General features: G+C 39.2%; 1 protein-coding gene across 10 annotated transcripts in view; it reads right to left on the bottom strand.

The window, feature by feature from the left end:
• The window catches only part of TMEM260 (transmembrane protein 260), a 102,295-nt gene that overhangs the window by 44,004 nt on the left and 31,046 nt on the right, over positions 1 to 27,245 (bottom strand). For all 10 annotated transcript variants that reach the window (XR_009264479.1, XR_009264480.1, XM_058739136.1 and 7 more), the window contains 7 exons: positions 20,546 to 20,725; positions 18,846 to 18,886; positions 14,815 to 14,898; positions 13,506 to 13,620; positions 12,356 to 12,525; positions 9,530 to 9,701; positions 6,384 to 6,532 (listed from right to left, as the gene is read on the bottom strand). Coding sequence is in view for 8 of the 10 variants with exons in the window: in XM_058739136.1 (XP_058595119.1) it covers positions 6,384 to 6,532; positions 9,530 to 9,701; positions 12,356 to 12,525; positions 13,506 to 13,620; positions 14,815 to 14,898; positions 18,846 to 18,886; positions 20,546 to 20,725 (911 nt within the window). In the remaining 2 variants the exon portion in view is untranslated. The remainder of the gene's footprint in view (positions 1 to 6,383; positions 6,533 to 9,529; positions 9,702 to 12,355; positions 12,526 to 13,505; positions 13,621 to 14,814; positions 14,899 to 18,845; positions 18,887 to 20,545; positions 20,726 to 27,245) is intronic.

The raw sequence follows: 27,245 nt of genomic DNA, 5'->3' as shown, positions 1-27,245 counted from the left end.
GTGTGACTGGGTAGCTATTATGAAATAGGAAAAAAGACGTATATTAGAAGAAATTACTTGAAAGTAATAAAAGACGCCATCAACTTTGAAACAAGATACTTCCGGCTTAGATTTTAGGTTTTTTCCCACCATCTCTGACCTCTGTGATTTGGAGGAAATTACTTAACTACCTGTGTCTAGTCTCCTCAGCTGTGAAATGGGCAAACCCTCTCGGAGCTGTTTAAGATTAAGTGGGGATCTGATACCAAAGTGCGGTTTTAAAACAGAGTAAGAGTTCCGGTTTTGGGGAAGATGGAGGAAGCACGCTCTACTCTGTCTCCCCCACTGCATACTAGACTTCTTGGACAGCACGCCTGGAATCTGAGGACTCTGAAGAGTAAATGGCAGAAACAAGCACGGGGAAAGACACCAGAATTCTGAGTTCTACCAAACCTGTGGGGAGTTTTACCATTTCCCCGCTGCTGATATTGCCTAGCCTGGACTTAAGGGAAGCCTAATGCCAAGTGAGGACAAAAAGAGCTCCAAGAAAAGCCCCTGTTTTCAAGCCCAAGAAGGAGGAAAGGGAAGGTTGGGGAGAGTAGAGGAAATCCCCTGGATCTCCCCTCCTCTCCTTCCCCAGGCACCAGGAAGTACTGTGCCAGCAACAGAGGCAACAGCCCAGTGACGGCAGGGGCAACCAGCAGGTTCCTACAGTTCTGAAGGAAAGGAACACCTCTCTAATCAGAGGAGCTGTGGCTGCAAGAGCCAGGAGCAAATCCTCACTGCTCTTTACCTCTGTGCGGCCTCTGGCAGCCTGGCTCCAGACACAGACACAGTCACAGGATTTGCGTGGCAGGTGAGGGAAATTAAAGCTCCAGCTTTCTGGCCAGACAACCAGGAAAGAAGGCTCCAAAGAAGGAAAAGGGCAAGAGTGAAGACAGAAAGGAGGGAGGTCAAGAGAGCAATCCCATGAAGTTGTGTAGGAACTCCTGGCATATCTCTGAGCTCAGCATGCATGGATCTGACCCTAAATAGACTCTGAGAAATGAGTCACTGGACAGATGGCCACCCAAGTCCCAGACTGAGTAATGGGCAGCACACAGGGATTGATTCAGATCGCACTGCAAATGCTTTGAAAACAGAACCAATATTGGAACTACAGGACACAGAAGGCAGGTCAGAATTTGCAGCCTGAGATTTACCTGGCTGACAGCCTGCTACACCAACAAACAAACAAATCAACATTCTCGTTAGGATTTAAATAAGGCCCAAATATCCAAAATGTCCAGGATATAATCCAAAAATGATTTGGCTTATAAAGAAGCAGGAAAATCTCAATTCACAAGGGAAAATATAATCAATAGATGTGAATTCCAAAATGGTACAGATGTTAGAATTGCCAAAGACTTTAAAATATCTATTATAACAATGCCCCAAGAAGTAAAGGCAAATACTCTTGAAATGAATAGAAAAATAGAAAATCTCAACAAAGAAACAGAAGATATAAAAAGGAACCAAGTAGAAATTACAGACCTGAAAAATATGATGGAAATTAAAAATTCAGTAGATGGGCTTAATGTAAGTCTGGAGAGAGAGAGAGGGAGGAAGAGAGAGAGAGAAGCAGACAGTAAACTGAATGACGACAGATCAAGAGAAATGAGACGATTTAAACCACAAGCAAAAAGACTGAAAAAAAAAAAAAAAGTACAGTCTCATGCACCTGTGGGACAGTACCAAAAGGTCTAATGTTCATGTCATCAGAATCCCAGGTGGAGAAGAGAAAAAATGTGAAGCAGAAAAAGTATTTAAAGAAATAATGTCAAAAAAGCTCCCAATTTTTGTGAAAGACACAATCTTACAGATTTAAACAGCTCAGCAAACCCCAAACAGATTAAACTTAAAGAAATCCATGCTCAGATACACCATAACCAAACTGCTAAAAACCAAAGACACAATCTTGAAGGCAGCCACAGAAAAACGACACATTTCACACAGAGAACAATGAGGATGATATCCTGGGATCAAAAGAAGGGCAACGGATATGATAAATACCTTAAATTATTTTTTCTCTTAAATTAAAAAATATATGTATGACAGGTGAAAACAAAAATTATCAAGTATCTGGTATAATTAATATATATGACAACACAAAAGTAAGGAGGTTAAAGGGACTTATATGGCAGTAAGTTTTCTATATGCCACTCGAAGTAGCAAAATATTAATCCTAAGTAGACTGTGAAAAGTTAAGTATGTATACTGTGATACTCAAGATCAACTGTTAAAAAAAAATTTACCAAGAGACATAGCAAACAACTCAATAATTTGAAATGGAATACTAAAAAAATCAAAATTTCCAAAATATGACAGGAAAAGGGAAGCAGTGGACTGAGAAACAGAGGGAACAAACTGAGAGCAAATAATGAAATGGTAGACATACATCTAAATATGTCAATATTTTCATGAAATGCAAATGGTCTAAATACACCAATGGAAAGATAGACATTGTCAGAATGGAAAATAAAACAAGACCCAGATATATGCTGTCTACAAGAAACCCACTTTAACTATGATATGGGTGGTTAAGAACAAAAGAATAAAAAAGATATAACATGAAAACACTACTCAAATTAAAACCCAATCAAAAACCCAGAAGAGTTTTTTCTTTTGTAGATACAAAGATGAAAATGCCATTTAATGAAGAAAGGATGTTTTCAACAAATATTAGGACAACTTGACATTTATACACAAAAACAAAACAACAACAAAGAATCCCCAAGAACCTTGTCTTAATCCCTTGCCCCCTTACAAAAAGTAACTCAAAGTGGATCACTGATATGAAATGTAAAAGATAAAACTATTAAACTCCTAGAAGAAAACACGCAAAAATCTTTGTGACCTGCCACTGGGCAAAGAGTTCTTGGATACGACACCAAAGAGTATGATCCATAAAAGAAAAAAAATGGTAATTGGATGTCATCAAAATAAAGAATTTATGTGCAAAAGCCACTTCAAAAAAGAATAAAAGTCAAGCTACAAAATTTATGAATCACATATTTGCTGAAGATTTGTACCTACCATACAGAAAGAATTCTTAAAACTCAATAGTTAAGAAAACAAACAATCCAGGCGCCTGGGTGGCTCAGTTGGTTAAGAAAACAAACAATCCAATCATCCCACTCATGTTCACACACAAACCTGTACATGAATGTTTACAGCAGCTCAGTCCCCAACCTGACAACCCAAATGTCCTTCTACAGGTGAACTGATAAACAAACAGGAAATCTATAGAATGGAATACTACTCAGCGAACGAAAAGGAACTGTTCTCTATCCTGATTGTTGTGGGGGTTATCCATGTATCCCACATGGATCTGTTCTGTATCCTAATTGTTGTGGGAGTTATATAAATGTATACATGTGTTAAAATCCATAGAACTATACATAAAAAAAATCACTGCATCTTAAAAATAAAATAGTAAGTGTTCAATAATATTAGCTTTGTTCCTTTTAAAAAGTGCCCATTTAGAAAGCTTTCATGTGATGCTGATGGCTCAATGCTTTGGGGAAAAAAATCTCTATCAAGTGCCTTACAATTGTTCATGTACTTTGACTTAGTAATTTCACTTCTGAGAATCTATTCTAAGAATTCAAACTTCTATCCCCTCCAAAGAAAGCTATATACACAAAGTCATTTGTTGTAGTATATAATTTTATGATAGTTAAACATTAAGATATTCTATTAACTATCTACTCATAGTTCCTTTCCCCTCTTATTATTAAAATATAGTACATGTACCTACTAAGAATAGTTTGTAAAAACATTAAAAAATGGTTTTATGATATTCAATGGAAAGACAGGATTCTTCCACACTATGCTTTCAACTTTGTAAAATATTTGATTTATTTGTATATGTGTAATAGAACCATATTTTTTCTAGTTAAAAAATTTTTTTCTTGGGGTGCTTGGGTGACTCAGTCAGTTGGGCGTCCGACTTCGGCTCAGGTCATGACCTCACAGTTTGCGAGTTCGAGCCCCACGTCGGATTCTATTCTATTCTATAATGAACAAGGCTAACAATAAACTAAAAATTTTATTTAAAAAATTTTTTTTAATGTTTATTTATTTTTGACAGAGAGAGAGAGAGAGACAGAGCATGAGCAGAGGAGGGGCAGAGAGAGACAGGGAGACACAGAATCCAAAGCAGGCTCCAGGCTCTGAGCTGTCAGCACAGAGCCCAACGCGGGGTCGAAGTCACAGACTGCGAGATCATGACCTGAGCCGAAGTCGGATGCTCAACTGACTGAGCCACCCAGATGCCCCCAAAATTTTATTTTAAAAACTGATACCAATAAGCAATATTTATCTTGAGGCCTTGGTTAATCAAAAATACTAACAAAAATTTATGGGCCAGAAAGTTTATCACCATGCTATATTATAATAGTCAAAGTCTTCTAGACTTCACAAAAATGTCCAAAAATAGAATATTTGTTATCATGCATCTACATGAGAATATTAAACAGTCAAGAAATGATGGTAATAAAAGCATTTTTCTGAGTACATGGGGAAATGCTTATGATATGGTATTAGGTGAAAAAACTGAACAGAAAACTATTATCTCAGCTAGTATTGTAGCAGTCTGTGAGAGTGTATATGTGTTTGTAGAAGTAAATAATTGATGTTAAAAATGAATGAAATTCCGAAAAGCTTACCAAGATGTTATCCGTGGATATCTTAAAGACAGATAGTATTGATCTTCTTTATATTTATTTGCCTGTATTTTTTAGAATTTCCACATGGAGCATAGAGTATTTCTGTAACAGGGACAGCCCTCATTCATGCCAATGGCCAATAGGGTAATGCCTTTCACAATCTGGGCCTCCCCGTGCCTCCCCACTCATCTTTTCATCTAGCCCTTTAAGCCTGTGCCCCAAGCTTACTGGACCACTCCCAGTTTCCCCAGGGCTCAGCAGGCCCTTCCCATGACTTTGCACATGCACTTCCCTTGAATTGGCCTTCTCCTACCCACTTGGCAAATTCCTACTTTAGTCTTTAAATCTCCAACATTTTGTCCATACTGACACTTCCATGCTTACCAGATGACAATGTAATTTATCTGCTTCATATTTACAGCACCACCTGAAACCCTCTCCAAAAGACTGCAACAGCAGGGGTCATGCCCACGCATCTGTAGCTTATATAGTTGTTGGGTCATTTTGGACAGTCAATTATTTATTAAATAAATGCTGAATGAATGCCTCCAGGCAGAATTAATTGCTTCTTCACCCATGCTCCCAGTTAAATCATCCTCAGTAAACACATATTGAACATTGACTGGGTCTCACACTTCACAAAGCTCAGCTAGCATAGTAGAGAGCTTACCCCATTATATTACAGCCAGTTATACTCATATCTATGTGTATATACAACAAGATTGTGGTCTACTTAAACTTGGAACTGAGTCTCACTTTATTGCCAAGGCCTAACATAGGCTGGAGCATAGTAGATTCAATAATGTTTGTGGGGTTGAATTAAATAAAATTAACCAAAAAAATGTCCATTTAGGGATGTTAATGGCTCTTAATATCTTATTCAAAAATAGAACAATTGAAATTACTCTCACAGAACATTTATACTCATTACTTATCACTTCATTAGCCACAGTAAACTTCAGGTTCTGAACACCAAAAGTACCATGTTATCAAATTCTTAGTAAGGGATAATTTAACTTGGGAATTTAGAGAGAATTTCTTAAATCCCCTTTGTAAGAGAATAGAAATTATGAAATACGTTTTCTTCTTCACACTCTGGACAATCTCAAGCATTTCATGGATAGGAAAAATGTTCAACACTCTACCACTGAAGGAGTTATTTATTCTTGACCTTAACTATGAATAATTTTACGTTCTTAAGTCTAGAATTCACAGTTCTCATATGTTATCTCAGCCAGCATAACTGTAGGTGTTTTTCTTATTTACAAAAATGCCTTATCCTTTATTAGAAAAATCCTTAAGCTATTTTTATATAGTGATTATTCCTGGAAAAAATTTGCTTTACACTTAAAAGGGGGCCATGGTGTTGATCGGGGGGAACTATAATTGCTTGAGATCCACCTGCAATGATTTCAAGTAGACAGGCACATCTCCAATTTCTCTGAATTATACTAAGATCTTATTTGCTATTCTTGTTAATCTGTCCTTATTTTTCCTTTACCCAGAACAATAACATTTATTTCTGCCTGGCCTCATTTATGCACAGATATTCAATTTAATTACAAAGATAATCTCACCGGTGACAGGGAAATAGGTGTAGAAAATTGGTCTTTTGGATGAGGCACAGCTGCTACATAAACAATTTTAGAAAAGCTTAAGATTTTAGAAAAGCTATTATATGAAAAGAATGCTTACTGTTTATTTATTTCAAGAAAATGATAAAGATTAAATGTGACCATTCCACTAGGTAACATTCCTTCCACAGGATTCCACCGGTTTCCAGGAAAGCTGACACCTGGTAAGTGCTTTGCCATCTTGGGTAAATACCACTCATAAGTCATCATCTATCAGAAAAATAATAAGTGATGTCATATTTTTGATATACTTCTTAAAAAAGAATCAAGTTGACCAAGTACAATGAAAAAGTTCTAAAATGTGGATATTATACTCATTAAATATTAACATGATTGAAAAATATGAACAAGCACAACCGAGGTATTCGCCACTGACTACTCCTCTAAATGACTTTAACCTTGGATTTCATTTCTTAAGCTGCGCCTACTATTGGTAACCTAAGCACTTAGTTTGATCTTACCTGCATGCACTTGACGGACGCACTGGCCAGAATGACCTTCCCCCGTCTCACACCTAGAGAATGTGTGCCCAACTTGCAGACCAAGCTTAAGTATCACTTCATCCATGATGCCCTCCCCAGGTTCCACCGCAGAATGATAGGCTCCTATAGCACCTTGTACCTACCTCTGTCACAGCTCTTACACTACTCACTAGACTGTGAGCTTCTCGAGGGAAGGGACTGTATGTTTTCATCTTTGTGCCTCTGCACCTAGCACAGTGCCTGGCATTGAATGGTTCTCAGATTATGTTTGCTGAAGTTGGAAGGTCTTTGGTGGCCAGGCTAGACAACCTGGGCAAGATACAGAGATGTGTCATTACTCGACTCTTTTGTTCATCCATTTACTCCAGAAACAAGTACTGCCCACCTACAATGAAGAAGATAAAATCCCTGCCCTTGAGAAGCTCAACGTATGACAATCTAGACCTCAAAGGGAAAAATTATCTGAATGTATCAGTATGTCCAAATTGTACATTCTCACATGGTCTTTTGATTAAAATAAATCATCAATATCAGGAAAAATCATTATTTCTTAATTCTATACTTAGTATACCCTTATCTATACTTTCATATGTACAGATTTACTTTTTTTTTTTTTTTTAAAGAAAAGACTCCCATTTACACCTTCAAAGCTTTGTTATCGTTTAGATATCACCTTTTGAGCAATTATGCTTATGTGTTACTTGCTTTATATAAGTAATTTAACTAGAGATGACAAATTAATTTTAATCTAGGTGTACATTGTAAATACTCAAACATACTTATTGAATTAGATTTTATGACCCAATAGTTTCAGTTCTTAGGGATATTAACATTAATTCAACACCTTCTATATGCTACAACCTTAACATTTCTCATTTAATTCTCATAGTAACCTTATTGCATAGTAATCACATTAGACACTGCTGGGTGCCTACTCAACAGCTAATACCCTCTTCTTCCTTACTGACACAAGCCTGACTTTGACCTGGTAGTCCAGGGCAGCTCCATCCTTGGGTCTAGTCTTTCCCTTCTGCCAGCAAGGAGTTTAGGAATTAGCATATGACCCAATACTGATTAGAGGGGGGCCCTCGGGGTGGTCTGCTAGGGGCTTCTGGGGCACATGTTACTCTCAACAGAGAGGGGAAGAGAGATAGGAGGTTGGTGGGGGGCAGGGGACGGGGGAGAGAGAGAGAGAGAGAAAGAGAAAGAGGAGGAAAGGAGAGAGGAGGAGAGGCACTTTGCTTCCTTTTAGGATGTGATGCTTGGAACTGGACATTCATCAGTTCAAGATGGATGTAGAAAAGTGGGCCTGGAACACTGACATCACTTGAACTGCTTGTATTATCCATCCTAAAACCTCCTATCTTCAGACTACTTCTTACGGGAGATTAAACACTCTATGGTTTAAGCTACTCTTAGGTATTTTGTTTCTTGCATTCAAAAGCATCCTAACTTAAATGATGATCATTTCCATTTTATAGATCAGGAGACAGAAGCTCTGAGAGGAAAAATCATTAGCCCCATGTCACACATCCTGGAAGTGACAGAATGAGGACTTGAATTTAGGTCTAATTAACTTTGAAATCCACGCTTTTCAACGATAGTGACTGCCGTCCTACACAGTATTTTAAAATCATGGTGGGATACCACATTATCAACTAATAACCTTGCTTTTGTCAGAAGCTAGGTTGAAGATCAAATTAATCAATTTGTGTACCTGATATAAAAGCAAACTGCTTACAAAAAAATGTGTAATTTGCAAGTTTCCCCATATTTGCAAATCTGTTTATCCAGTTTTCTCCAAAAAATTCCAATTATTCATTAATTCAACAAAATTTATTAAGTATTGTGCCTACTAATTTGCTCAATAAAACTAATCATAGTATTAAGATTAGTATAAAGATTAGGAATTCTCTTTCCCTGATGACTGCTCTAAAAACACCAGAGACAGATTTGTTCCCTTTTAGGTATTTATGGTTTAAATTAGAAATCTTATAGTTTAAATATATTTATTCAGTTCCGGAAGATTGTTTTAATAGACCTGGAAATTTTCACAAGTCCTCTCCAAACGTATTTTTGTCACAAGACCAACAAAGTTTACTCAAAATTCTATAGCAGAATTGGGGTTATTAATTTCTACTTAGAATGAAATGTTTACTTACCTGCAGTATAACTTATTTTATATTCAACCTAAAATATTTTAACCTCTGGACCAGTGGGCAGTGTTAATTTGAATGGCTGTGTTGGTCAAATATATTATTTGATTCTACCATAAAAACATTAATTCTTAAAACATTCAGTTTAGAAAAGTTTTTTTAAATATTTATTTACTTTTGAGAGAGAGAGACAAGAGACAGAGTGTGAGCAGGAGATGGGCAGAGAGAGAGGGAGACAGAATCCAAAGCAGGCTCCAGGCTCTGAGCTGTCAGCACAGAGCCTGATGTTGGGGCTCAAACTCACAAGCGGTGAGATCATGACCTGAGCCAAAGTTGGACACTTAACTGACTGAGCCACCCAGGCGCCCCCAAACATTCTGTTTAGATGAGAAGGAACCAATTCATATGGCTTATACGTTAGTTAAAATAAACAAAAGAACATGATGTATATTCTATCTAAGAGTTTTCATGAAAACTGTACCCATCCACTGTTAAAAAATAGTTTAAAAAGTATTTGCTTTAATGCGATTACTGTTACTATATTCTAAGTATATTTTTCACATACTTACTTCCTGATCCACTAGTGAAATATCTGGCCTCAGTCCCTCGCAATAATGCATGTAACGGAGAGAATTCCCTGGCAAATCTCCTCTGAGTAAGATAATTGCATCATGAGGCATAGAGGCTAGAAGGTTCTTTGCAAATTTATCAATAACATAGTTGGTCCTTTGGTCACAAATGCTAAACAAAAGAATAAAGAAACATTAAAATAGCAACATACGGCTACAGTTTGAACAAGACTGAATTTATTTTCTGCACCATTCTTTTCCCATCACGCACTCTACATGCAGTGTTTCAAAGTATTCTAATTTATATCTTTTAAGAAGATAAATATATTTGAAAAAAGAACACTATCATCTGAAAGAAAACTGATTGTGCAATTAAACAAAAATCAGTGGACTGCTTTGCTCTGGAATTTATCATTTCTATAAAAAGGGAATCGGTTAGTGCTTAGAAATCAGTCCTTTTTTCCCCCCTAAAACCACACCCAATTTCACTAAAAAGAAGTAAGTCTTCTGATTTCACTTGGAATTCAAGGTAATGTCATGTCAACTTCATTTAGACCAAAGGACTTTTCAGAAATTGAGAGGAAATCTACCAATTTCTGGCATAACTTCGTATGACATTGGTCTGACTCTCTTGCATGCAAGGTTGATCCTTTTCACCACTTCCCCCGCACCATAGGCTCTTCTCTCCTTTCTAGACTGAGAACTAACTCATTAGGGAATGACACCAACAAGAAGGAAGGGAAGGAACCGCTGGTTGAGTTGTTTACTTCTCTCCAGGCATTTTTTGCTATTGCCAACAACAGCGGTACAACTCTTTTCAGTGACGGAGTGGACTTTCTAACTTCAAAGAAAACTGGCATGAATTCTGAGAGCTTCCCATGAAAAAAGAAATAGACTACAAGAGAGTAAACGCATCAAAACATGGAACAAGCAATGTCCTTCCTGTTATTATCAGGTCTATTACATTTAATAGTTTGGAGACACACAGTCTAAAGTTGAATCACTGGGCTAGCGTCACAAAGCAAATGAACACTGCTAGGAACAAAATATTAACCCTTGCCTTTGAAACTGCTGCAACTGCTTCCTGCTAGGATTCCCTACTTCGCAGGGTGATGCCTCACATTTTGCCACTTAGTGAAGTTGCCATCTATTCCATTCCCCTGGGACAAATACAAGAATCAAAACAAAATAACCCAGCCTTGTACAAGCATCCCTTATGTCGAACCTGGATTGCCCTAAAGACCCGAGTCAGGAGGAGATTGGGATAAAACAAACGTGGGAAACATGTGGGCTTTGCAGACCCTTGTTAAGCTAGCTATGGAGTTGTGCCTGGACACACGTCCCCTTCCCACCAGACCTCCTGTGAAGCAGCCTTCCCAACACTGGCTCTACCCTGGTATTATAAAGAACATCAGTTTTTAAAGTTAAGTGGAAAGGGGACATTTAACCTTTTAATCATTATTTTTTAAAGGCTTTAAGTGTATATGCATGTATATATGTATGTATGTATTTATGAGAGAGCAGGCACATGAGTAGCAGAGGGAGAGGGAGAAAGAATCTTATGCAGGCACCACCCTCCCCCCCCCCCCCCCCCGCCCAAGCAGAGAATCCCACGCAGGGCTCGATCTCACAACCTGAGCCACAATCAAGAGTTGTACCTGAGCCACCAGGTGCCCCAGAAATTTAACCTTTTAAAATACCAATCAGTGCGCCTGGGTGGCTCAGTCGGTTAAGTGTCCGACTTCAGCTCAGGTCATGATCTCGTGGTTCGTGGGTTTGAGCCCCATGTCAGGCTCTGTGCAGACAGCTCAGAGCCTGGAGCCTGCTTCAGATTCTGTGTCTCCCTCTCTCTCAGGCCTCCCCAGCTCATGCTCTGTCTCTGTCTCTCTCTCAGAAATAAATAAACATTAATAAAAAAACTTTTTTCAATACCAATCAAATCTCACTATCATGAAACTCCAGTGGACTCTTTCCACCTCTGTAACGTTTACTCAACGCTGATGGAAATAAATGAACTATCATCTAAAACTTGGACATCTCTTATGTTAGACTGAGGTTTTCATTGGCATGGTTATCAAACAGATTTTTTAAAGTACATATAATACTAATGCATAAGAATGAAGAAACTTTTAGAACTTCAATGATTTCAAAATAATTAATATTCACTGCTATGGAGTGAACTAGAAAAGGGCCAGGTGTTACTCAAAAGATGCAATCTTTGAAGAATAAAGGGAATTATTTCAGGGCATACAAAGAGGCCCAAATGCCTTTACTCTCCATCCAAGTGGTATTTAAAAAAAAAATTTTTTTTAACGTTTATTTCTTTTTGAGACAGAGAGAGACAGAGCATGAATGGGGGAGGGGCAGAGAGAGAGGGAGACACAGAATCGGAAGCAGGCTCCAGGCTCCGAGCCATCAGCCCAGAGCCCGACGCGGGGCTCGAACCCACGGACTGCGAGATCGTGACCTGAGCCGAAGTCGGCCGCTTAACCGACTGAGCCACCCAGGCGCCCCCCAAGTGGTATTTTAGATCATGGACACATCACGGACGCATCCTCCAGATCCTACAAAGTCTCTCTAGGGCTCCTTGGGGGAGAGGAAAATACACAACTGGTTGGTATGTGCCACCCAAAGCCTTGCTGGCAACGCCCTGAAACTACGCATGAGTCAGGCTGAGATTCTGTTCAGGCAGAAGCACCGCATCCAGACCAAGCCGTCTCACTCTGAAAACCAATGGAGGTTACAGGTGCAACAAAGTCCGAGGATCTAAACATCCAAACGTCTCTTGTTTGGGTGAGACTTTTCATAAAATCAAGCATGTGTTACCTGAAATTAGAATATATTTGGTAGATTATAAAAAGCGTTGCTGAAAGCCACTCCAGACACTGAAGCCCACTGGTGCTCAGCACTCGGTTGCTCTCAGAAACTAGCGTGGCCAAGCCGACGCCGGCGAGCACGGCCACCACAGCGTTGCTCTGCATCCAGAATCTTTCCACCTGTGCAAGAGACACAAGAGCAGCACGTCCGGCTGGCTGCTTTATGCAACCAATCAGGCACCTGTCGACTTAAAAAATACACCGCGTGTGCCTAGCTGCTTAGGCCTGCTGTCACGCAGGTCTTGTTAACTGACTCTCCCCAATCCGACTCCACATCCCTCTAGCTTTCAATTTTCAAATATTTCCCCTTTCCCATTTGACACACGAATCTCCCTTTTTGGATCCACACATTCTTTTCAATCCCGTGGCCTGCGCCTTGAACTCCTGCCACTTGTAAGGTGGAGGGGGTGGAGAAATGCTTTTGCTTTGCTCCTGGTGTCTCCTCCCACGTGGGGAAGCGCCACCAATGTAACACCCCTCACTTCTTTCCCGAGGGGTGCAGGCACTGAGCTGATGGGGGGTGGGGGGAGTCTGGGAGCTGAGGGTGGGTCCGCATAGCCCTCCCCTTTCCTCTTTCTCTTGGAAGTGATCTGCCTACAGGATGCACCTGTCCAGGGGCAGACTCTGTCCCTGTGGCGCCAGTGGGGTGGGTGTGGGGTGGGGAGGGTCTTGCCCTGGACAGCGCTGCCTGTGACTAGTGGGTGGGTCTGTCCATTCCAGGATGTGCTATGAGGAAGCCCCCTTGCCCACAGACATAAACCACACTCTCCCATCTCAGAGTGATCAGTGATAAAGGTGATTCACCCTGGTTTATCTCATTTCTCAGTTGATTCAGAACTCAGATGATCAAATAGGGTATTATTTATTAGGCCTCTCGAACACACACATACACTGCATTGGTTTCCGCCATTAGAGAAGAGCTATCTACATTTATAATTTCTACTACAAAGAGAATACGCTAATAATTTTTGATCTATAATAAATTATACACAATTTTAACTATTCTAAGATAAGTCACTCTTCTACAAGATTCGTGAAGACAAGATTGTACATTCCTAATCACCTTTTGGGTCAAAGGGCCATATCCAAGTCAAACTTACCACACCCATGAAAAGTGGTTTTGAAATATCTAAATTCGCCCTCCAAGCGAAGAACAATGAATAAATGCAAAACATTCCAGTAAAAAGCCATACTAATGATGGGTTCTGTCTGTCCCTATAAAAAAATTTAAATATGTCCAAAATTATTTATGTGCATGAATATTAATGACAATATCACATAGGTTTAAACTACAGGAAAAAAAAATTAGATCCATAAAACTTTCCATTTTTAACTAGGGACAAAGAAAGATCTCAGTTGAAAGAAATCTGAGTGGGAACATATAACCAAAACATAGCCATTCACTACACACTGTAATACATATCACAGACGACTTCACTTGGAACTATACAGCAACAGATAGAAAGTTAAGATTTGCAGAAGAAATACAGGTTATTAATCTTGTTAAATTTGAGATGCAATTAAACATATGCAAAACAAAGGAATAATGTCATGCATCAAAATAAGAAGATTTTACAATGACAAACCTCAATATTGGTGAGGACGTAATACTGTGAAAGCATGTGTTATTATAATCTTCAAGAAAAGATACTTTGATAATATATATGAAGAGCCTTAAAAATAATCACACTCATTGACCTAGCAATTTGACATGTAAGTGTAAATCTTTAAGAAAAACCAGAAATGTGGATAAAGGTTAATCCATAAAAATGCTTTAATATTACTTGTAGCAGAAAGAGTGGAAGCAATCTGAAAATTCTCAAATAGTTAAAAGTTAATTCTCCCAGGTCACAGAATGGAGTTTTACACAGACGTTTAAATGATTTTAAGTGTTTTTATGATACGGGAAAATGTTCACAATATAACGTTAAGTGCCAAGGAAACACAACTACAAATGTATGTACATGTATAAATTTACATAAAACACTTAGACTAGAAAGCAAATGAACAAAAAATTAATGGAGTGTTGCATTTTTCAGGTTTTCTTTTATCATCAGAGGTTACTTTTTTCTTCAGAGGAATCCAAATTATGGCTTACTTCTTTTGCAATGCAACAATAAGTGGCTATGGGCAGAGTACGGGATCAAACCAGAAGTTTAAGACATCAAATGACTTGCTTACTTAGATTGTAATGTAATGAATGCTCAATCTTCCAAAATCATTAATTTATAATCAGGAAAAAAAAAAAAAACCTAGCAAGAAAGCAATACAAATTTGCTGTAACAGAAGTGTCAGAGTCATTTATATTTAATATAAAATAATACTTGCAATGTTCTACAATGACATATTAAAATATGAATGGAATTAGTGAATATGGGGAAGAGAACAGGGAAAAATTATATTACTCACTTTCTTGCTAAAGATATATTTGCCCAAACTGCGAGGGCTTGAATGTTGAATGAGAGTTGGGTCCTCATACTTGTTACTTGAGAACTGTAAAAGACAATCTAACTTATTGTTGGTAGAAAACAAACTTGGTTAGTTCCAAATAAAACATTATTTGTAAGACACACCTGATAACGCACTGAATACTTTTAAGGGCTGGAGTCAGATTTTAAAATTACTTTGTCTTCTCATTTTAAATTTGGGAGAAAAGGTAGCACAAGAAAGAGTTAAACAGTTCTTTTTTTAAATTTATTTTTTAATGTTTGTTTATTTTTGAGAGAGAGAGAGAGAGAGACAGAATGTGAGCAGGGGAGGGACAGAGAGAGAGAGAGACAAAGAATCCAAAGCAGACTCCAGGTCTGAGCCGGCAGCACAGAGCTCAACGTGGGGCTTGAACTCACGAACTGCGAGATCATGACCTGAGCTGAAGTCTGATGCTTAATCACTGAGCCACCCAGGCACCCAAGGGTTAAATAGTTCCAAGATGTTTTCCAATTGTAACATTGGGTTACCAATTTTATATTTGGCTTAGGATCAGAGCAAGTAATTCTTCTGTATTTGTAATATTGGTATGGTGTATCGATATCATAAACCAATTTGTATCCTCTGATTGGTTTGGTAAGAAGTCATCAGAAATGGGTTTTTGAACTTCTGTCAGCATTGTACACATGGCCTCCTGTGATTTCCTAATTGAAAACAAAATTAATTCAAATAATTTTCTGGAGATCCAATCATAAAAAAGGAAACAAGAACAAGAGAGGTGATCTCCCTTAAAAGGCTTCCTTGTTTTCTATATTATGTGGTTCAAAAATGTTGAAGCCATCTCTGAGAAATGTATTCTTTTTCCTATAATTAAACTAAATTCTTCCATTAACTAATAAGGATTTTCCAACTGCTTTCTGAGTTCTAAAACAGCTCTAGCAGTCTCCACTTTTCAAAAAAGAAACGACTCTATACACCATCTCAAAGAACTTTCTTCTCCCTACCGGCAATTTTGCTGGAGAAAATGCGATGCCATAATTATGGAAACCACACAATGTGTCTTTTACTAATGGAGACTCATCTACTATGAGAAGATATTCTTACCCATTTTCAAATACACTTGAAAAATTGATTCCAGCATGAGGCCCATTTCAAACCATTCTTCAAAAGGAATGAAGTCAGTCTCAAAATTAATTCTTGGAGATCTGTTGCTTAAGTGTTAGCTCTAAAACATGGTCACTGCCTAGGGTTAGATTCAATAATTTCCTTGTACAGGATTGCAATTTAGAGATATGCATGGGGAAAGAATTTAATTTGCTTGACTGGAAAAGGATAGATGATTAGGTCCCATCATTTTGAAGGATTTTCTAGTAGGTTAATTATGAGTTGCTTCTCTCAACACTCCTGTCCACCTGAAACAATTAAAGGCTAGAAATTCTCTCCCTCAGTCAGAGAGTGCTAGGATTAAGCCTCCATGCTACATTATGATTTGGTTTGAACAAATAGCGTGGGTGTGAGTGGTCATTACTGTTGTCATGTCTTTTTTCTGGGCATATTACCTAACTGCTATTCCTTCACTATAAAGGAAGCTTTCGTGTTCCCCAATAGATGACTTTTATGTGCACCTAATAAAAGTTAGATGTAAAGTCCAGCATTACTCTTTTTTTTTTTAATGTTTCTTTATTTTTGGGAAAGAGAGAGGGAGGAGAGGGGCACAGAGAGAGAGGGAGAGAATCTGAAAGGCTCCGAGCTGTCGGCACAGAGCCCAACGCAGGGCTCAAATCATAAACTGTGAGATCATGACCTGAGCCGAAGTCTAATGCTCAACGAACTGAGCCACCCAGGCGCCTTCACAAAGGTGCCTTACTCTTGAGAGTTCTTTGGAGTTCAGGTGGGATTTGTGAAGGTAAAATATACTAGCAATCTTCCGTGTGATAACAACCCTGTGAGGTGGGTAAAAGAGAGCAGCAGTGAGTCTTCTGGCATGGAGCAAAGCAGAATAAAATGAAAGTCCATGGCCACTGGTAAAGCTGTCTTTATAACTGAGCTTCTGGCGACCTTTTCTCCAAACGAAAAAGAAAAAGGACCCACAAAGGTTCAGTCAGACATAAAAAAAAATATTCAAAATTAGTTGTGAGAACCAACAAAAGGTTACATAAGAATAATTGGTACCAGGAAAGTGTTTTCAAATTACGGTATAAAATGAAAACCAGCAGGCTAATAAAACAGTATGCATATTACGATGCCATTTTTAAAAACAAAAATAGAAGAAATATTGGAAGGACACAGACAAAAATGTTACTGGATTAGCAACAGTGGTTATCTCTGTATGTTGGAATTATAATAATTTTAATTTTCTTATTTTTGCTTACCTGGATTTTCTAAACTTCTTATAATGATTATGCATCATATTTTGGGAGTAGGGAAAAAGGTCATTTATTTTTTTTATTAAAAAAATTTTTTTTTTTTGTCAACATTTTTTATTTATTTTTGGGACAGAGAGAGACAGAGCATGAACGGGGGAGGGGCAGAGAGAGAGGGAGACACAGAATCGGAAACAGGCTCCAGGCTCCGAGCCATCAGCCCAGAGCCTGACGCGGGGCTCGAACTCACGGACCGCGAGATCGTGACCTGGCTGAAGTCGGACGCTTAACCGACTGCGCCACCCAGGCGCCCCGGGAAAAAGGCATTTAAAAAGAAAGGAAGGATGGCAGGAAGCAAACAAGCTAGCAAGTTAATAAGACAGAAACTGTGAGAACCTATGAACTGCCTTGTATACAGAGTTAAAATATTCTCCCCATATTTTAAAAATGGTTTTCAAATTGGGGCGCCTGGGTGGCTCAGTCGGTTGAGCAGCCGACTTCGGCTCAGGTCATGATCTCGCGGTCCGTGAGTTCAAGCCCGGCGTCGGGCTCTGTGCTGACCGCTCGGAGCCTGGAGCCTTTTCAGATTCTGCGTCTCCCTCTCTCTCTGACCCTCCCCCGTTCATGCTCTGTCTCTGTCTCAAAAATAAATAAATGTTAAAAAAAAAACAAAAAACAAAAATGGTTTTCAAATAGTCCTGGGAATCCCACGTTAATAATTACTTAGGAGATCACCTGTGATAGAAGACTATTTGCCATAATTTTATATTGAAAATATTATAAAAATAGTGAAGGATTGGTATGGATATTTTTCAAGTTGTCTTAATCTGTGTGTTTAAAGCAAATATTAACCCATTTTTCAAAGAACCCTAGTGGGTAATGCAGATGAAATTTATTTGCTTAACCTGGCTCTAAAAAAGGCTGGATATTAAAAATATTTAAGTCCAAAATAGAGCTTAAGGACAGCCTAAAGAAAAAGTCTTAAGAGACATCAAGTAAATAAAGCTCTCAAGAATTAAAGAACATAGCTCAATTCTAAATAAAAATAAAATAATCAAATTGCTAAATACAATGTTATAAAATATCTCTGAAAAAAAAGCATATATAAAACCAGAACAAAGAATAAATTATGTATAAAGAAACAGTGCATTGGATAATTTCCTATCCAAATGAAAGTTGAAACATTTTAGTTGCGTAGGTTCTACTAGTCTCTTAATAACTGCTGTATTTATTACTCACTTCAACCTTTACCTTATTGAAGGAAATGCTAGAATGTTTGACAGTATACACACACAACTGTTACCTGTACAGGCTAAAGCTACTTCTCAGACATACTGCTTCACAAAGAGATAAACCCAGAAATCCCAAAATTCACTTAAAGGAATGAATAGAGAATTTACTTAAAATCAGTTTCAGGGGCACCTGGGTGGCTCAGTCAGCTAAGCATCTGACTCTCGATTTTGGCTCACATCATGATCTCAGGGTTTGTGAGATCGACCCCAAATGGGGCTCTGCGTTGACAGCCAGAGCCTGCTTGGGATTCTCTCTCTGCCCCTCCCCTGCATATGCATGCTCTCCCTCTCTCTCTCAAAAATAAATAAATAAACTTAAAAACAAAACAAAACACAGTTTCAAATATTTCATACTCACAGCAAAATTTCAGACATACTGGATCCTATTTCAGATTTGGCCTAAACATAAAAGAGAAAAATTTACTTGTGCAAGCATTAAACTGAAGCTTTGTTAGGCTATTGTATTTTAACTACCTTGATTTAAAATATGCGTGTTTTAAATAGACAAAGCAACATCTCTCTTTATTCAGTCTTTACTTCACAGCCTTACTGAGTTTTTGCAGAGAAGTCAATGAAAACTAAACACTTTCTTTAGGAAGAATTAATGCAGAAATAATGATTGGCTAAAAATCAGTTAAAATATTTCCAGCAGGAATGATTAACACATTAATGAATTAACAGACTTTACACTTTTGTTACGGAGTCTCTTTAAGGCACTTTGATTAGAGCTCATTATCACATGTTAGTCTATAATTTCACAATTACATGTGAATTATACAAATTTCAAATCTGGAATGGCCCTCAAGCAATATTGTAATGGAATAACCAATATAAGTAAGCCAGAGTATAAATTTAAAGTATCAAACTTTCTAAGTCAAGAAGTAATTAATAATTATCCTTTCATTAACCTATTTTATTATGAAATATCTCCTCCATACAAATAACATATATAATGTGTATTTAAGGGATAAACAGGTTTTTTTTTTAAAGTCTATAGAGCCACCATTCACTTAAGAAACAGAACTGCACCAATACCATAGGGTATCTCACAAAGCACCCATCAGCCTCGCTTTTCTTACCCCCCAGTGGTAACTATTACCTTGAATTTGGTGTTAATTATTCCCCTACTTTCTAATAATATATAGTTCTACTTCTTTTGTATGTCTCCTTGAGTAACAGACTGTTTAGTTTTTGTATGGTTTAGAATTTTCTATCAATGGTGTTAAATAACATGTAGTGTTCGGAGATTTGCCTTCGTAGAAGGCACAAAAAACACAAACCATGAAAGAAAAATCCGAGACAACTGTCTCTATTAAAAACAAAAAACAAAAAAAACATGAGTTTGTCCTCCTATTTTTCAGATAACCTTTACTGTAACCACACTCAGTGTTTTGCCCTGACTTATGTTTTAGGGACAGTAGGGCCTTTTGAACTTTTATAACGCAATTTTAGTGAAATTACATTTTATAAAGTATTTACACATAGGTATTACAGTAAATAGTACCACGAACACTATTTGTCAAATGTGAAAAAAGGAAGTGTTTTGGTCGAGGTAGATTAAAAATTTTGAGTTTTTTTTTCTTTAATCTTTTCCAAATATTTTTAAATCACAGACTGAGGGACCAAAGTGATACCCGATGCTAAGAATGAAGTGTTTCAAGTGCTGGCGGCAGAATCTTTTTAACTTTGTCATACCGAGAAATATATTCGGGATATACGACATTATGATGTCAGGTTTGGGGATTCCAATTTTTTTCTAATGTCTGTTAAAGGCCATATTCCAAGGAGCAAGTCTGTTATGTAAATAACTGAAATGAAAATTCTCTGTACTGTCATTGATAAATATTGTTTTTTTCAGTCAAAGCCCAGGCAGAACACTGAAGTTTTGCCATTTACTTCCTTAAAAGTGTTTTACTTATTTTTAAGAGTTTATCTTATTTTTTAAGTAATCTGTACATCCTACATGGGATTTGAACTTACAACCCGGAGATCAAGAGTTGCATGCTCTACCAGCTGAGCCAGCCCAGTGCCCCAAAAGGGTTTTAAATATAAATTTACCAGACTGAATGTTCCATATTCTTCCCTGAGAAAATGCGTCAAAAATCCTAGCAATGTTGTCTGGTCTCCCCAGGTCCAACGGGCTTGATTGAGGTAGGACGAGACAGGAAGGTAGACATAGGGCAACAAGCCAGCACCGAAGCACAGACTCAGCTTCAACAAAGAGCCCAGGGAGAGTTCCTGCATCAGAGCACATTGGGTTGTATAACAACGTTTATTTCAGTCCCTTCAGCCTGGAACTTCCAGAACACAGCGAGGAAAACACCAAAATGTTTACTCAGAGCTGATCTCTCAATTTATAGTTAAGTTACCCCAGAATCCTATGTTAAACCTTCTGAGTCCTGTGGATTACTAGAGAATTGCATCAGCCTGAATTCCTTTGCATGGCAGGTGAAGCAAATAATATTAGTGAAGACTCCCGAGTATCATGTGGATTGCATCTTTTATATTTAAAACCATGTCATGACATGTATTATTCTAATACCAATTCACTTCACCACCATCATCGGGAGTAGGCTTCAACTATATTCTCTCTTGTGATTACACACTGATGATATGATTCTCTCTACAAGGGTTTTGGATATTTCGTGGAAATATTGGGCACAAATGAAGCTAGCTTTTAAATTACCTCCCAGCTCATCCAAATGCTTTCTCCTCAGTTTACATATAGGAAGGAGTACTGATGGAAATTTGTTGTATGTAACAATGCTGTTACGTTCGTATGAGAATGTATTTTGTCATCTGCACATTTCTAAAATAAAGGACAGTACTGACAAAGTCTCATAAAGATTATATCCAAAAGAATTCTGATATGCTAAAGATTCAAAGAGTGGTTGCTTTAGTAATTGGGAAAGGGAGTCTCTTACAAATATCATAATTGGAAATTGCCAACTTTTCCTTTACAAAAAAGGAAAATTCATATGTGACAATGAATACAAGAACCAAGGTTCACATTCACCAGAAGTAGAACAAGCAGTTGACTTATATTAACATTTTCAAATAAACACTCTTAATTGAAAATGGAGAGTTTTTATTATAGTACTGATTTCATTAGATATTTCTAAAGAGGTAATGAGATGCACAAAAATGATGCATGAAAAGAGTGTAAGAAATAGCTAATCGGATAACATGTCTTTGCTATTCTTAAAAGTAATTTTAAATAAAGCAAATGTTTATATTTTGACAGTTCCTACATGTTATAAAGTTTGATTTAAAGTGGCACGATGCACAATTTTCCTTTTGTGGGGGAAATACACAGGGAGACAGTTACATGAGAGCGTTTTTAGAGAGCACTGGAGAGTGGCTCAGAGTTCTAGCTGCACAGACATTAGAATCATCTGCAGAGCTTTTTGAAAATATTTTTTTTTCAACGTTTTTTATTTATTTTTGGGACAGAGAGAGACAGAGCATGAACGGGGGAGGGGCAGAGAGAGAGGGAGACACAGAATCGGAAACAAGCTCCAGGCTCCGAGCCATCAGCCCAGAGCCCGACGCGGGGCTCAAACTCACAGACCGCGAGATCGTGACCTGGCTGAAGTCGGACGCTTAACCGACTGCGCCACCCAGGTGCCCCTGCAGAGCTTTTTGAAAATATTAATGCCTGGGCTTCACCCCAGACCAATTCAAACAGAATTATTTTAGGGTGGGATCAGCATAAATACACACACACACACACACACACACACACAATATATATACACATGGATGTATACATGCATATACATATATGTACACACATATATACACTTTTTAAAAGCTTCCTAGGTAATCTGAGTAGCGAGGGTTGCAACCAACTGACTCAGGACTTCGTACTCTGCCTCAAATCACCTGACCAGTGAGATCCAAGTACCCTGTCACTTTACTGGTAGACCTTATTCTAGCCTCTGCTATTTAACTAGTGAAAATGAAATGCCCTTTGAAGAGTCATACTTCCCAAAATGTCATCATGCATCAGTAGCTGACCTAAGTATAGGAAAAACAGGCTCTCAGACAAGGCTCCCACCTTATCAACTCTGAGTCCTGCATGTTTCATAGAAAGAATATGGCTCTTCTTTCAATTAACTAACACAAGACATTTCCTTTTTTTGTTATTATATTTATTTATTTTTGAAAGTGAGACACAGAGCGTGGGTGGGGGAGAGGCAGAGAGAGAGGGAGACACAGAATCCGAAGCAGGCTCCAGGCTCCGAGCTGTCAGCACAGAGCCCAACGTGGGGCTCGAACCCACAAATGGTGAGATCATGACTTGAGCTGAAGTCGGACGCCTAAGCCACCCAGGCGCCTGAAGACATTTACTTTTTAAGTTCCTGACTGTCAATGCACCGCTCTGGTATCTGAAAGCGCCTTCTCTGATGTCAGAAGCCTATCTACGAGTAAGGCCACCAAGATGGCAACATAGATCATTCCTGACTTCAGTCTTCCTCACAAAAACACCAGCTAGCAACTATCCATAGACAAGACATCATTGTGAAGAATCCCAGGATTTAGGGGTGAGGCTGAAGCGCACTGTGCACCACAAGGACTAAGAAGGGCCATGTTAGGAAGAAGGAGGAGCACTCTGACTACATCACCCCACCCCTAGGCCAGCACTGCACTGCACTGGCAGAGCATCCCTGGGGCTAGTTTTTCCAGTGGGAAAAGACAGTCCCAGATGGACATCCAGCTCCCCCAAAATGCAGGACACTTCCCAGGAGGCTCATTCAGTTCTCACCTCATGAGGACCATGGTGGGGGGAAGGGGTTGGCTGGGCTCAACCACTGGGATCACACAGACAGGAGACGGGGAGCAGGGTTTTCAGCAACCAGTGCTCAGATTTGGCAGATGGTGTCCCTCCTGGCAGAGGTGCCCAAACAGAGATCCCAGCCAGGGTTCACCCACCTGCAGGGCTGAGCCAGTAGCTGATCCCACCCTAAAATAATTCTGGTTTAATTGATCCGGGGTCTACTTTAACATAACAAAGTCCGCATATGACAAGTCCATAGCTAACATCATACTCAATGGTGAAAGAAGGAAAGATTTTCCTCTAAGATCAGGAATAAGACAAGGGCACCCACTCTTACCAACTCCTGTTAAACACAGTCCTGGAAGTACTACAGAGTATTCAGGCAAGAAAAAGAAATAAAAGGCATCCAAATCAGAAAGGAAGAAGGAAAACTGTCTCTGTTTGCAGACGACATGATCTTATATAGAGAAAATCCTGAAGACGCCACCAAAAATCTGTTAGACTAATAAATGAATTCAGTAAGGTTGCAGGATACAAAATTAATGCATAACATTAGTTGTGTTTCTATAGACTAAAAATAAATTGCCTGAAAAAAAAGAAAATTATCTCATTTACAATAGCATCAAAACCAATAAAATATCTAGCAATAAATTTAACCAAGGAGGTGAAAAATCGATACACTAAAAACTAGAAGGCATTGACGAAAGATATTGAAGAGGGCACAAATAAATGGAAAAATATCCCTTGTTCACAGATTGGAAGAATTAAAAATTTTTAAGTGTCCATAATACAAAAAGCCATCTATAGATTCAATGAAATCCCTGTCAAGATTCCAATGGCATTTTTAACAGAAATAGAAAAATGAACCCTGGGGCGCCTGGGTGGCTCAGTCGGTTAAGCGGCCGACTTCAGCTCAGGTCATGATCTCGCAGTCCGTGAGTTCAAGCCCCGCGTCAGGCTCTGTGCTGACAGCTCAGAGCCTGGAGCCTGTTTCAGATTCTGTGTCTCCCTCTCTCTGCCCCTCCCCCGTTCATGCTCTGTCTCTCTCTGTCTCAAAAATAAATAAACGTTAAAAAAAAATAAAAAAAAAGAAAAATGAACCCTAAAATTTGTATGGAACCACAAAAGACCCCAAATAGCCAAAACAATCTTGCAAAAGAGGAATGAAGCTGGAGGCATCACACTTCCTGATTTCAAACTACATTACAAAGCTTTAGTAATCAGGAGGCAGTTCAAGATGGCAGGGTAGGAAGATTCTGAACTCACCTCCTCCCACGGACACAAATTTACAAAGACCTGAAAACTACCTGAACAAGCGCCTCCACAACAAAGAACAAAAGGGCCACCTGAAAATGGGTAGAAGAGGCAGAGACATGGTCTTACAGAAAACCTCACCCCAATGCTGCAACCCACAGTCAGGAGGGATCTCATAAATACAGGACTTCTCCCTGAGGGGTATGGGGTTTGTGCCCCACATAAGGCACCCCAACCTTTGGAACCTGCACCAGAGTAACAACCCCCCACCAAATGTCTGGTTTTGAAAGCCAAAGGGGCAAACATTCAGGAAATTCACAGTGCTGTAGGAAACACAGACTCTGTTCTTAAGGGCTCAACGTGTAGACTCACTCGCCCCAAAACCTGGTACAGAAGCAGCAGTCTAGAAAGTGCTAGACCATAAGCGAAGAAGATTCATTTGTTAATCTTTTTTAAATTTTTTTTTTAACGTTTATTTATTTTTGAGACAGAGAGAGACAGAGCATGAACGGGGGAGGGTCAGAGAGAGAGGGAGACACGGAATCTGAAACAGGCTCCAGGCTCTGAGCAGTCAGCACAGAGTCCGACGTGGGGCTCGAACTCACGGACCGCGAGATCATGACCTGAGCCGAAGTGAGACGCTTAACCGACTGAGCCACCCAGGCGCCCCTCATTTGTTAACCTTAAAATGTCTGCTGTAGGCGCAGAAGCCTGGTAGAACTCTCTCTGGGGACAGAGACGCCGGAGGGTACCATTTCTGGCGTTCTTTCTTGACCCTGTTATTGCCAGTGAGTGTGTCCCACTCCTGTGTGCCACTCCATCGTGGCTCTACCAAAGCCAGCCAGTGTGCACAGCCCACACAGGGGATGCCCCTTCAGTGCGTGGATCTGGTGATCAAGGGGGATTGCATTTAGGAGTCCTATGGGTCTGAAACCATTGGAAAGACAGTTCTTTTTTTTTTTTTTTTTTTTATTTTATTTTATTTTATTTTTGGGACAGAGAGAGACAGAGCATGAACGGGGGAGGGGCAGAGAGAGAGGGAGACACAGAATCGGAAACAGGCTCCAGGCTCTGAGCCATCAGCCCAGAGCCCGACGCGGGGCTCGAACTCACGGACCGCGAGATCGTGACCTGGCTGAAGTCGGACGCTTAACCGACTGCGCCACCCAGGCGCCCCTGGAAAGACAGTTCTTAACAAGCTACCATCCCCAAGGGGCTGCGCCGACAACAGACTATAAAACACACCCTTAGCCTTCCTGTGAAAAAACTTCAGCCGGAGGGGTGGGGAAGATTCAGATTTACCACACATCTAAAGGCTACAGAAGTGCTCTCAGGGAACGCTGGCTGAGGGATACCACCTTTGAGCTCTCACCTGGCCTCACTACAGCTTGCTGGCATCTCCCAGAAAGAAGCTCATATACTCGCCTAGAGCCCCGAATCTGCATCAGTTCCTAAGGGGAGGCCTCCAGATTGCTTGGTCTGGAGGCCAGCAAGGCCTATGATTACAGTCCCATGGGACCATATATATATATATATATATATATATATATATATATATATATATTTGCATACATTAAAGATGCTAATTGAAGTTCTAGTTTCCAATCAGCCTGAAACTAGGTGCTGAGATCCCTCCGTCTGGAACACTCACAGGCCTTGACACAATAACTGGAACCTACCAAGGAAAACCCAGGCTGCTCAGACAATCACAAAGGTTTGAGAGACAACTAGAGCAAGGTTAAACAATGAGGTACATCCCCTACACGATGCGACTCCTGCAAGACTAGGAGAGGCAGCCATTTTGCCTAGTATAAAGAATCAACCTCAGAGAGTCAAGTAAAATGAGGAGACAGAGGAATACATTTCAAATGAAAGAACAAGATAAAACCCTGGGGAAAAAAATCTTAATCAAACAGAGATAAGTAACTTGCCTGACAAAGAGTTAAAAGTACCGGTCATACAGATGCTCACCAAACTTGGGAGAAGAATGGACGTACACAGTGAGAAGTTCAACAAAGACATAAACATAAGGCAGTGTCAAAGTCACAAAACCGAAGAATACAATAACTGAACTGAAAGATACACTATAGGAGTTCGAGAGCAGGCTGGATGAAGCAGATAGAATCAGTGAGCTGAAATAGGGGGAGTGGCACTCACTCAAACCAAGCAGCAACAAGAAAAAAGTTGTAAAAGTGAATATAGCTTAAGAGATTCACAGGACAACATCAAGTAGAAAATCACATGTGTTATAGGGGTCCCAGAAGGAGAAGAGAGAAAGGGGCAAAAAGCTTACTTGAAGAAATAATTGCTGAGAGCTTCCCTTACCTGGGAAAGGAAAGAGACATCTGGATCCAAGAAGCCCAGAGACTTCCAAAGAAGATGACCCCAAAGATACCCACACCAACACACATTATAATTAAAATGTCAAAAGTTAAGGAAGGAAGGAAGGAAGGAAGGTAGGTGGGGAGGAAGGAAGGGAAAAGAAAAAAGAAAATTATAGGCCATATCAGATATCCCTGATGAACATCAATGCAAAAATCCTCAACAAAATATTAGTAAACTCAATTTGACAATACATTTAAAGGATCATATACCGTGATCAAGTGGGATTTATTCCAGGGATGCAAGGATGATTCAACATCTGCACATCAATCAACATGGTACACCACATTAATGGAGTGAAAGATAAAAATCATATGATCATCTCAACAGATGCAGAAAAAC

This window comes from Neofelis nebulosa, chromosome 7 (genome assembly GCF_028018385.1).
Source record: "Neofelis nebulosa isolate mNeoNeb1 chromosome 7, mNeoNeb1.pri, whole genome shotgun sequence".
NCBI lineage: Eukaryota > Metazoa > Chordata > Mammalia > Carnivora > Felidae > Neofelis > Neofelis nebulosa.
The sequence above is the reverse complement of the archived record's forward strand: the minus strand, read 5'-3'. Positions and strand labels throughout refer to the sequence as shown.